Genomic DNA, 12270 nt, shown 5'->3' with positions numbered 1-12270 from the left:
CTCCATGTGTGATCTTGCTAGCTTGCTGCTTTTTTTTTTTCTCTTTCCCCCTCTCAATAGCAGTTGTATGTTGTAAACACCAGAGCTGCGGTTGATAAACTGCATCAGAGGAGATTTGTGTTAGTGTGTTTTGTGTTGACTGCTGGGCTTGTTAAATACTGAGTGGGTAATTTCCAATGTGTCTGTTACACTCTGCATAAATTTGCCTTTATGTGCAACTATGTATTCCTCAGGGTGTGTGAACTCAAAACATATGCTCCCTCCTATTACCGATGTTGTGCCTACATTCATTATATGGCGTCCAGTAACACTGGGGTTTTATGTTCTGTCCTGGCAGGCTGGTGCATGGACTAGTCCCATGTGCATATCAGCTTTGCCTTGGTCATCTCTGCTCTTTGGGGAGAAATATATGTTTATTGCCCTCACACTAATTAATGTAAGGGGAAACCTTACAGAAGTCAAAGCAGTCTGCAGCTTTCCTGCAGAATAATGAAAGGAGGCAAAGAGGGGAGAGGAAGTTGAGGATTTGCCTTCATCTGAAACCTGGGATTTTATCTCATGGTTATTTTTCTCCACCTCTCTTTCTGCCCAGTGATTAAGAGGGCATTGTAAAATGGGTTCGATGCCCATATGAGTCTCAGCAAGGAAGGGATTAGTACCAATGGATGCGTCTTTCCTGACTGCTCCCCTAGGAAATGACTCCATGTCTCAAAATTACCGAGGGATTATGTTGTCCGCTACAGGGAGGTTTTGCTGCTGACTGGGCTGGTCTGAACCAGAGGCAGGGGTCAGTGTGGAGTGGGTCCCTGTTTATTTCATTCCTGGTTTCCTGAGAAAGTCTGTCTTGCACAGATTTTTACTTTCCCTTTACAAAAATATTCTACAGAGAAGAAACACATGTGAAAAGGGGAGTACACTTGAATTCTCTGGGAATTGTGGGGAATAAGCTTTGTGTTTGGACCTATGGAAATCTATTGTTGGGCTTGTGCTTGATGCTTTGGGACCTGCCTTGTGTGACAGCATGCTTTTCTCTTCCTCTTACGTGCTCTGAGAAGACCAAAGTGATGCTGAGCTCTGCAGTTCAAGAGCTTGTTTATCTGCAGGCTGATGAAGCAGCTGTGATGGCCCCATGCAGATGGTAGTCACAGCCCATGCCATATGCCAGACAGTCCACACGCTGCTCATCCCACTGCTGGGGTCTCCCGTTGGGTTGGGGCTGGTGGCTCCTCACATCTTCTTAGCAAGATCTGAGGTTCCCATCAAGCGTGCTTGCTGGTTCTGGGAAAAGACCTTCCATTACTGCCTCTCTGTGGTTCTTTCTTTGGGGCAGCTGGGGCCCTGCCCATCTTAGGAAACAACAGAATAATGTTTAGCCTGTGCAATAATCTTTCCTGGAGTCAGTACGCCTTCATGGCTTGTAGTCAGCCTTTACAGCACATGAGCTTGAGTGTCCTGCCCAAGCAAGTCCATATCATGGGGCAGTTTTTAGGCCAGGCTTGTGTACGAGCAGGGCCAGAGGAAAACTGCTGCCTGGGATGAATGACGTATTGGAGGCCCTGTGGTTTCCTCAAATATTCTATGCATACCTCTAGCTCGGGCTACATGAAGTTTGCAGGGCAATATACTTGACCTGCATGAGGGTCAGGTCTTTAGCTTGGGTGTACATGTCATTATGGCTTGTTCGCCTGGCTGGCCAGCCCTGAGGTCTGTCTCCCTTGGATGGTGTGTACGTACGTGCCAGCTGTAGACCAAGGGCTTTGTGTTCTGGCTCTCTGTTCTGCTCCTTAGCCCCTGGGGTGCCAAGCACCGCAGGCATCCCGTCCTGCTAAACTGTCTGGCAGAAGGCAGCAATGTGCCTGCCTTGCACTTGAAACAAGTGTTTGAGGGTTGTGGGAGATGTGGCTGGTGGGGGAGGAAGAAGTATTATAGGAAGATGTAGGTGGGGGAATGCGGAGGTACTCTAGCAAGATGTTTTGGGGTATATTGCAGTAGGAAGAGTGAGGACTGGAGGCGTCTTATGGTAGAGAGTAGGTAGCTACAGCACAGTGTTGATAAGCAGGAGTCTTTGATAGCCTGTGTACCTGCTGGAGGTTGGTTCTGTGGGTTTGCATCCCACTAAAACACAAACTTACCTCTCACCCTTGCTTGCCCTAGCTTTGAGATATGCAAGTTGTACAGTAAACTAATTTCTGTCAAGTGTGGGTTGATTAACTTGAACCTCAGGCTACCAGACCTACAGGTCAGACCCTACTATAACATGGAATTTCTAACAATAATCTGTCTATCTACCAGGATGAAAGTCTGAGATGATGTTGGGGTTTTTGAAAATTGACAGCTGCAATGGGGAATTTTTAAAGACTGATTGAGTGAAAGATAACGAGTGTATCTCAAACAACCCCAGTAGCGTAAACCCTGACAAAAAGGAATGATGCTGCATTTGGCTGTTCACAAATAGCAAAATGACCCAGAGAAAAGGGAATTGTAATTACTCCCACTCATGAGGTTAAGATAGTGCAAGCAAGGTTACAGCCTGGAGAACTCTGTTCCGATTTCCCAAGGCAAAAGGGAAGATGAAAGTGGGGTGGTGCAGGAGTGTTAATCTGTGCAGAGCTTGCTTCATGTAAAAACTGTCACACTGGATCAGATTTAAGGTCCAACTAGTAGAGCATTCTGAATTTAGCAATGGGAAGGGGAGAGATGTCATAAATGAAGAGTTAGAGATCGTGCAAGTCCAGAGTTATTCTTCCTTTGGCGTATCTGCTCCAGGTTCTGTTGGAAAAATCCCTCCACATGGGGAGGTAATCCATGACTTTGGAAAGACAAGGTATTGAGCAACTTGAACTTGGCATTGTAGTGCTAATAATTTGGATAAGGTCATATCTGATGGGCTGTAGCATCAGGTAGAAATCCTCAGCAGAAGGAAGCAGTTCAGCCATTGTTATGTCTTCTGTCTCTGCTGGTCAGTAGAGTCCTGGTAGTTTGCTGCTTTTGTTGCCATTGGGAAAGGCTGAGGTAGCAGATATTCCAGAAACTTGCTGGCCTTAATGAGCAGAAGACGAGGCAAGCTTGTTTTCCTTTATTCAAACTTGTAAACCTTGCCTCCTCCCCTTTTTACTTCCCTCCCTCTTAAGGCACATGGGTGGTTTTGTGGTCTCTGTATCCGGTCTCTGTGTGATACAGCATGTACACTGAGGAAGCAGGACAGATAAAACATAGCTCATATTTCTGGGAATCCTTACCTCACTGCTGATGGGGAAGTGTTGTGCTCCCAGGCACTGCCAGATAAGATGCTGGGGTGCTTGTCACACTGAAGCATAGGGCTGGCTCACGAGAAGCTGCCAGCAGGACTTCAAGATTTGGGAGACCCCAATCTCCAGTAGCACGTTACTCAGTTTCTTTCTAAGTTTGTACTCTGTCTGACAGCTGCAAAGCCATATTTTAAGCTGTGAATGAGCAAATTTTACACTGGTTTCATGGGCTGAGGATAAGTGATACGGTTAGAATTGCTCAGGGCACGTGTAGGGCTGAATTTAGAATCAGCAAAGTGTTAGACTGGCAGGAGGCTGAAGCCTTGGTTTCCACAGCAGCTACGAGCCACGGCTGCGTGAGCACCCTCTGGGCTACACTACTGGCATGTTGCTCTGCTGTCCTGGTGGAAAAACTCTCTGGTAAGTGAGAGGGAATTTAGGTGAGCTGGTTTCTCTGCTGTGGTGGTTGAAGGGAGTTATCCATTTACCTGTCTCTTGCTAGGAGCTCCTGCTAACAGCTACAAGCTCCTCCTGCAGGTGGGGATGCCACACTCTGCTGCCTGTCGTCCGTGGAGGAAACTGGAGTTCTGTACTGCTGCAGTGTTTTGCGTCTGGCCAAATGGATGGAGCGGGGGAGTTTCTCTGACTTTGATATTACATGTCTTTAAGAAAGAAACCCTACAATGGCCTTCTCCTGAATGCCTTTTGTTTTAGCTGTTCATGTGGGCACTTATGCTGTGTTTGAAAACAACACTTTGTACCTGATAGCGTTGAGATTCTTTTTCTCTTATTTGCCTTCTTTGGATGTACTGAGAATAAACTGAAAGTGAAAGGATGCAGATGGAATTAACAAACCCATTTTGATTGCCTCAGCCTTAAATTTCATTTTTCCTATACTTGTAGAGGGGGGATATACAGTAGAGTATTATTTGTTTGTGTGTATAAGAATGCATGCATACTCAAAACTAGCAACACCTCTCTTTCCCTCCTGCAGACTGGAACTGAGCTCTGGAGAAACAAAGTGGAGGTTGGAGCATGTGGCCTGAGGATTGCCATGCAAAGCCAAGGGTAGGGACTCATTGTTGCCAGCTTCGTTGTAGATGAGCTACTGGGACAAGTGCCTGTGTTCTCAAGTGAAGATAATTCTTTTAATTTCTTTGTCAAATACAGATGTAGATGTTAATCCCAGTCTAGAAGAGATTAAGAAAGGGTTGCATTGAAATAGAAGCAAACTCTAAATCAAGAATGCCTTTGTGTCTTAAAGGCACTGGACTGGAAATTTGACTAAGGTGTCTATTTCCCTGAGCTATAAGGATATGCTAACCTTCCTTTCTTTGGGTTCTTTTGCACGTTAATTTCTACAGAGCCCAGCACAGATCTGAGGAGATATTGTATAGTCAACAACAACAGACGTTTTTCCTTTTCTTGCAGGTGGTAGCCAAGAAGTGAGCAGGATGCCCCCAGGCATTTACTGCCCTATGGAATTCTGGTCCAAGGGGGAAAACCAAAACATCCAGGTGGACTTCCTGCTGCCCACAGGCATATACTTAAACCTCTCTGTGTCCTGCAATGCCAGCTTGGGCACCATCAAGCAGGTAACAGCCTCGTTCCACAGTCTTATCTGCAGTCTCCTGGAATGAGGAGTCTGTTCTTGGGGAGCACCTGGGGAAATGTGTTGGGTCTTAACTCAGTGCACGTTGGGTTTCTTCTATGTTACTCTGAGACAGTTCCTTGTGACTCACTGTGAGAGCCCTTCCTTTGTGACAGCCTCTACAATCCACTAAACTCCACTGAGATTGCCAGCAACTGGGTGCTGGTGATGGTGCTTGGGCTCAATTCTCTGGGTACTTGTCCATCCTTGGGGTAAGAATTAGAGTAATGATGGAGTGAGGGCAGATCTGCGTTGGCCACGCAGGGCTTGTGGGCTGTGTGGTCAATTACTGCTCGCCTGACTCAACTAGTCCCCATGCTGGGTTTTTCATTATGAAAGCTCTTGCGTATGCATAGGCAAGTAAGAAAACTCACCCCCAAATAGTCAAATACAAATGCTGGCTGATTCAAAGTATTCAGGATGCCAGCCCAGCCTTCTCTTGCCTCACAGAAACTGAATACTGAAAAATGGGACTGGTAATGATAGAGAAGACTTTTTTTTAGTGTTTCATTTGAGGAGTAAAATACTACAGTGAAACCACGTGTAAACAAAATGTAGTTGCTTCCTTGTTTCCCTGTGTGGGAAGCAGGACTAGGGGAGAGTGAAGGAAAACAGGGGAAAAGGTTTTCTCTGTGGCAGCAACCTGGCCTAGATGAGTCACAGATCACAAGGGACAGGAACACAGTGCCAGATAATTCTACATTTTCTCATGCTGCAATTTTCAGGTAAAAATACCCAAACCCAACCAAAAAGCCTGTAAGTAGAGCTGGTTGGTTCCTGCTGTGAAATTGCAGGTCTGTGTTCCACAGCCAGCAGGCAGGCTGGGTCAGAGCAGAGGCCCATCTGCTCCTGAGTTTTGTCTCCTATAGCAAGCGCTTAGGATGAGAGTGAAGAAATGCAATATGAACAGTCATGTGGAAGTGCCATCCACTGGGAGCCAAGGATCTCTGGGAACTGGGTAGTGTTGAGAAGACTTCAGGAAAGTTCTTGGTTCCTGTCACAGATTTCATGTTACTGGGGGCAAGTTACTTAACCCAATTTGATTCCAGTGGCAGTAATACCTCTCTTTCACAAGGCAAGCAGTCGGCAGGTACTTAATGTGAGGAATTCAGGTAAGGGTTATTTAAATACTCAGGTTGAGGGATTTACTTTGCCTGAAACAAATGGTAAGCATGAAAAAGGGAAGTCAGTTAAAGACACTTGCAAATAAATCTACCCAGCAGTTCAGCATGAGTTGGAGCCACCAGAAGTGGCTGAAAAGCAGCCTGTGATTGCAGGCCTAGGAGTGCTGGGGGGAGGTTTGGCTGTGCATTCCCTTCGCTAAGGCGTGCATCTCGGGAGAGCGAGGTTGTGGGGCAGCGGTAAGAGGAAGACTAAGTTCTGGCAGCTCAGTGGTAGTTTCACCCTGCTGTTGGTCTGGCCTAGGTGGTGTGGAAGCATGCTCAGTATGAGCCGCTGTACCATATGCTCAGCGATCCCGAAGCCTATGTCTTCACGTGCATCAACCAGACAGCGGAACAGCAAGAGTTGGAGGATGAGCAACGGCGGCTTTGTGACATCCAGCCCTTCCTACCTGTACTGCGGCTCGTGGCTCGAGAAGGCGACAGAGTCAAGAAGGTGATTAACTCCCAGATCAGCCTGCTCATTGGAAAAGGTCAGTTCCCCCATTGTTGGTCTCACCAGGAGGGTGGCAGGGGTGACAGGGCTGTGTAGGTGAAACGTGTTTCTGTCCCAGTCAGCCTGGCTGCATGTGGAATAATGATGGAGCCCTGCTCATGCAGAAGATGGAATGAGCAAGTTTGGAAATAAGCAAGATCCTCTGGTGGATCTGGTAAAGGAACAGTGTGTGTACAGACCCAAAAAGGGTGATCTTTCCTGCTGGCAGAGGGCTACAGTAATTGAGTCAGTGCAATTGTACAAAGTAAATAAGCAATTACTATTAGCTTGACTGACTCTTCGCTTTTTGGCCAAATATTAAGCATGTGTTTAGGAAGACTGTTATTTTCCCCTATTGGGTGCACATGCTTATTTTGTCTTCCTCTCTTACTCTCCACTTAGGTTTACATGAGTTTGACTCCGTGCAGGATCCAGAGGTGAATGATTTCCGCACCAAAATGTGCCAGTTCTGTGAGGAGAGAGCAGCAAAGCGGCAGCAGCTCACCTGGGCAGCTTGGATGGAGTATAACTTCCCCTTGCAGCTGGAGCCCATGGCCAAAGGCCTGGGGACTGGTCCTCTACATACCCCCACCAAGAACATTTTTGTCAACGTCAGGTTTCAGTCTGGCGGGGTAAAGCACAAACTTTTCTGTGACAATGTTTAACTGGTTTGTGCTTTCCCTTTGGGAACCTTTGGGCATTTGGAGACAGAATAATGTGTGCGTGGACAGTGTTTCTATGTGTTCAGTGTTCATCTTCATTCTCCAGATTCCTTTGCCTGTGGAGATGGCTGGGAGGGAGACTCTCAGCCTCCAGCCAAGGGAGCTGTTCCCCTTCCTGAACACGCGTTGGGTGTCCTGGTTAGCTGGTAGCTGAGGTTGCTGCATGCACATGTGGTGGAAAGCTTTTGGGGCTTGGGTAGGAGAGGAGCACAGAACACAATATGTGCCATGTCTTTTGAAGCCCCAGAGTCTGCTCAGCTCATGCTCAGCATACATTTGCAGGTGTCAGTCTGTGTTGCCCCTGGGGCCCTGTTCTTGCCTGCTACCCTTGGTTAATGTGATTTTTGCATGTTGTGCCTGGGCATGAAGCAGGAGCTCCCCCTCCCATGGAAGAAGGGCCTTCCAGAGCAGTGTGTGTGAGCATGGTGACCCTAGCCACCCTCTGCCTTGCTGGTGGAATGACAGTGGGAAAGTTTTTTAATCACTAGCAACCACATGAACTGATGATTCTGCTTAAACTGGACTTGAAGTTCCTGATTTCCAGCCTTGCGCTTGCACTGCTGAAACGTGCTTCTGCCCATTTTGGCAAACATCCCTACTTATTTGCTAATGTGTTTGGGGGGTAATTCTGCCTTTCTGTCCTTCTCTTTATTGTCAGCAACAGGAATGTTGTTACGTATCTGCTGAGCTACTGCTGCTCCTTGTGCTGATTTCAGCCCTTTGCTGGTGTTTGACAGTGTATGCTGTGTTGTTGCGATTGCAGGAGAGCTTCACTTTCCAGATCTCACCAAAGGAGTTCCCCATCACGTTAATGAGCTATGCTATCAAGAAGCAGGCTACTGTCTTCCGCCACGAGACTGTGGAAAACCCAGAGGACTACACCCTGCAGGTGAATGGGAAATGTGAATACCTCTATGGGAACTACCCCCTGTACCAGTTCCAGGTGAGCCTTTTGTCTTATTTTATCAATGAGCCTGTTCCCATATGGCCTCCTCCTGCTGGGAGGGTGGATTGAGATGTATTATCCTCCAGCAAGGAGGTAGTGCTGTTTACAGGAATGGAACACATCGATGGCAGGAGCTAGGTGCTACTTAGGGCAAGGGATACTTATAGCAACCGAACAGATCCTTACAGTTTTGGGGGCTAGCGAGCTAAACCCGTCCCTGGCTACTAAGTGCTGTGTAAATGCATTTAGAGATTATGGTTCTAGAAACATCTGTTTGCTTGCATGGTGGGCCAGGGGTTCTCTTTCTGAAAGGCGGGCAACTAATCCTGTATCCTGTATTCCTCTGGCAGGGCAAACTGCTGTTGGGAGTGCTGCATCCTTCTCAGTTTTTTCCCCTAATGTAGTCATTTGAGTCAGTTTATGAAATGCCAGCTGTAAAAGGCACTTAATATTCTCAGTTTTGGCAACATGATTCCAGTGAGTTGCAGGTTTATAAAGCAAGAGAAGATAAATTAAAACTGAATTTTCATTGTTGCTGTGTCCTTTCCTTACTCCTTCCCCCTGTTTCTGCTTCAGCCAGTTCTGCTTTGCTTGGCAACTCTTGCCTGCCTGGCTCTGTTTCCTCCGTCCTGACTCTGTCCTCTCGTTGCAGTATATTCGCAGCTGCCTGCACCGAGGCCTGACGCCCCACCTGACCATGGTACACTCCTCCACAATCATTGCTATGAGAGATGAGCAAATCAACTGTATTGCCAGCCCCCCAAAGATGGCTGCTAAGCCCCCCCCACTCCCTAAGAAAAAGGTAAGAGGAGACAGTGACCCAGCGGGGTCACCCTCAACTTGTCCATTGATGGAGGTGCTGCTCTTGCCTGGGAAGAGCAGCTGGTTCTCCCTGCCCCTCTCAGGACAGGTTCCTAGCTGGGATCTAAGAGCTGGGAATTTCCAGTCAGCCTTCCAGCCCCCTCCACAACTTCCCTGGTTGTCACAGACTTCATGCTGCCCACCAGCAATGAAATGCAAAAAGCACGTGATGAGAGAAGAGGTCTGGCACTGGCTTGAGAAGTCTTTGTTGCATCTATTTCTGATCAGAACCCTTTTCTCTTTCTAGCCAAACTATGGTTCTCTCTGGTCCTTGGAGCAGCCTTTCTACGTTGAGTTGGTGCAAGGCAGCAAAGTCAATGCAGATGAGAGAATGAAGGTAGGTACTGACTCAGTTTGGGGTTTTGGTTTTGTGTTTTGGCTTTCCCAGCAGCATCCGTCTTGTTTGTGTGGTGAGGAAAGCAGGGGCCAACAGCTCGATCTCACGTGATGCCCCATTATGCTTCATTCAGGCTTTGGGCAGTTTCTGCGCTGCAGCACAACAGGAAGGGGACAGGAACATTGCTAGCCGACAGCCCAGCGACGGAGCGATGTGTTCTTAGAAACGCTCCCCTGCAGCAGTTTCTGAGTAGCGAAGGGAGCTGCTGCCCGGTGGTGATATCACTCAACAGCGGTGTGGAGGGGCAGGGAAGTTGGCAAGATGCAAAGGAGGGGAAATTCGGCTCTGAGAAGAGAGACTGGTGGGAGAGGTGGTGACTGGTGAAGTTAAGACAGAAACGCCCTGGGGTTTGCAGGGTGTTTGCCACAAAGGAGGAGCAGGCAGATGATAAGGAGGGGAATGGCTGCCTTTTGGGAAAGGAAGGAAGCAGGGGCAAGAATATATCACATATACATGTGTTCTGCAGGGCAAGGCTTTATAAAGAAACAGGCAATGAAATAGTTATTTCTTCTGCCCAGTGCTCCACCATTTGCAGGGAGCATCTCCTGGGGAGGATGCCTGTTGTTCAGACTGGCCAGCAATACTCTAACAAGAGGAAAAGTTGGGGATGTGCTTGAAGTGCAGATCAGCTGTACAGCGACCTGGCAGACTGCAAGAGCAGTGTGAATTTGCAGGCAAATGTGCCCCAGGAGACAGCTTGCCTTTGGCACTGCATTACAGGCCGGTTTTGGGGCTCGGCTGTTTGCCCATGCCCTTCTCCTGTGATGTGGATTTGCCTCCTCTTTGGCATAAGGCCTTGCCCAGCTCTTGGTGTCTGCCCTGCCTTTTCAGCGGGACAGGTTCATGAGATTCTGCAGCATCTCGGTGGGCAAGGTTTGGTGAGTGTTTATATTGCCTGGGTTTACAGGGTGAAAACTGTAATATTCTTACCAGTGGATTACCCAAGAATTTTGCAATGATTAAGCAGCTCTTACAAGTCCTCGTGAAGTAAAAAGATAACGGTACCCTTACTGAAGTTGAGTAAATAGTAAGATTAAGGAACTTAATGTCTCATCGAATAAGGAAGGAGACAAGAGTGGGGCATCCTGTTGAGGGGACGGGATGCCCTGTCCCATTCCTCTTCTAATCATGTTTCTTCAGCAAACAGGTCAAGTCCTGGTGGATTCATGGTATTCTCTTATTTCTCCTTCCCTCAGCTGGTGGTGCAAGCAGGTCTCTTTCATGGCAATGAGATGCTGTGCAAGACAGTGTCCAGCTCTGAAGTGAATGTGTGCTCGGAGCCAGTGTGGAAGCAGAGGCTGGATTTTGATATCAACATCTGTGATCTTCCCCGTATGGCGCGGCTCTGCTTTGCCCTCTATGCTGTCATCGAGAAGGCAAAGAAGGCACGTTCCACCAAGAAGAAGTCCAAGAAAGCTGTAAGTAAAGGCAGTGTGGGACTGAGCCAGGCTTGCCAATGCCCTTTGCTTTCAGAAGAATACTTTATTGAAAAAAGAGCTTACAGAATGATGGCTAGTAACTTCTTCAACAGGAACAGGAAACTGAGGAGTGGCTGCCTGTAGGAAAGGTTGTTTAAATGTAATTACTTCTTCAGAAAGACCATTAAGAAACATACCCAGCATCTCAGTGCCCATAAAGAGGAATGGTTTGTGTCAGTGTCTCTGTTTTGCTGTTCCGCAACTTCCTTGTTTTGTAGTTGAGGTTAAGCCATCTTCTGTATTGCATCTTCTTTCTAGTAAGGTCTTTCGTGCAAATCCCCCATGGAGCAAATTAGCAGCTAAGACGGGGGAAAAAAATGAGGAATGTAAACAGTGGTTACAGCAAAGCTTTAGGTGAGGTAAAATCAAAGTGCAGAATCTTCAGGGTTACTGTTCAGATGCTGCAAACTGCAGATAGAAAGTGTTAAATTACTTTGGAAGCTCTTGAGCTTCTGAATCAGAGATGTAGTGATATTTCTCACTTTTCTCACCTCTCTTCCAAAACTTCCACCCCATTAATAATTCAGTAACTAAGTGCACTCTGTAACTGAACTGCTGGTTTCCCAGCATTGTAACTTAGGCATGATGCCTCTCGCTCTTTGCTTGTGAAGAGTTTTCTTTATGAGCAACAAATGTATTTGTTCCTCTGTGAATTATTGTTTCTGCAGCCATAAAAACACTGCTGCCATGCTTTAAAAGAGACGGTTAGTCGTGCCATCTTTACTAGAGTGCAGAGAAATGAGGGACTGAGAAATGTGATCACAGAAGATTTTAGTCTCAGTCCTGCTAGCTCCTTGTCACTGCTGGGGGGTCACGGAGCTTTGTCGTGTTGACATCAACAGGATTTCAGGGTTACACTGCATTACTATCTGGGGAGCAACAGGCAACCCACCAGTCCTGCTTGTGAGGACCAGTTTCTGGGTTGGAGACTTCAGACTGGAAAGATTTTGAGGCCAGGACCAGCATCAACCTTTTTATTGTTGGAGTTTTTTTTTTTACTTAAGAATAGCAGAACCCCAGCTCTTGCTGGAGGCTTTTGTTGAACAGAATATCTGATTCATCCACAGGCTGCATTTTTGTGGTCACGCTGGAACAATTTTCAGGTTTTGAAGCAGTCGGAAAGAAATCTTGCAATGCTGATTGACAAAACAAAACCGGCCTGGTTAGCCAAGTTGTTAAGAGGACCTTGTTCTTAGGTACTGGGGAAAGGTGGATGTGTTCTGGTGAGCTCTTGATATAAAATCACAATATTTGCTGGAGCTGAGCTCTGCAGAAACGTATTTTTTCACATGGTCAACTGCAGCTCTGAGT

The 12270-nt window shown here is 47.1% G+C and overlaps 1 protein-coding gene across 9 annotated transcripts in view; it reads left to right on the top strand.

The window, feature by feature from the left end:
* Positions 1-12270, top strand: part of PIK3CD (phosphatidylinositol-4,5-bisphosphate 3-kinase catalytic subunit delta) — a 55412-nt gene that overhangs the window by 29751 nt on the left and 13391 nt on the right. For 5 of the 9 annotated variants that reach the window (XR_010073500.1, XM_063353868.1, XM_063353869.1 and 2 more), the window contains 8 exons: positions 4243-4316; positions 4680-4843; positions 6325-6553; positions 6958-7187; positions 8041-8220; positions 8876-9025; positions 9332-9421; positions 10678-10899. Coding sequence is in view for 8 of the 9 variants with exons in the window: in XM_063353868.1 (XP_063209938.1) it covers positions 4703-4843; positions 6325-6553; positions 6958-7187; positions 8041-8220; positions 8876-9025; positions 9332-9421; positions 10678-10899 (1242 nt within the window). In the remaining variant the exon portion in view is untranslated. The other 4 variants (XM_063353871.1, XM_063353870.1, XM_063353867.1 and 1 more) reach the window with 3 other exon arrangements.

Source organism: Chroicocephalus ridibundus, chromosome 16 (genome assembly GCF_963924245.1).
Source record: "Chroicocephalus ridibundus chromosome 16, bChrRid1.1, whole genome shotgun sequence".
Taxonomy (NCBI): domain Eukaryota; kingdom Metazoa; phylum Chordata; class Aves; order Charadriiformes; family Laridae; genus Chroicocephalus; species Chroicocephalus ridibundus.
The sequence above is the reverse complement of the archived record's forward strand: the minus strand, read 5'-3'. Positions and strand labels throughout refer to the sequence as shown.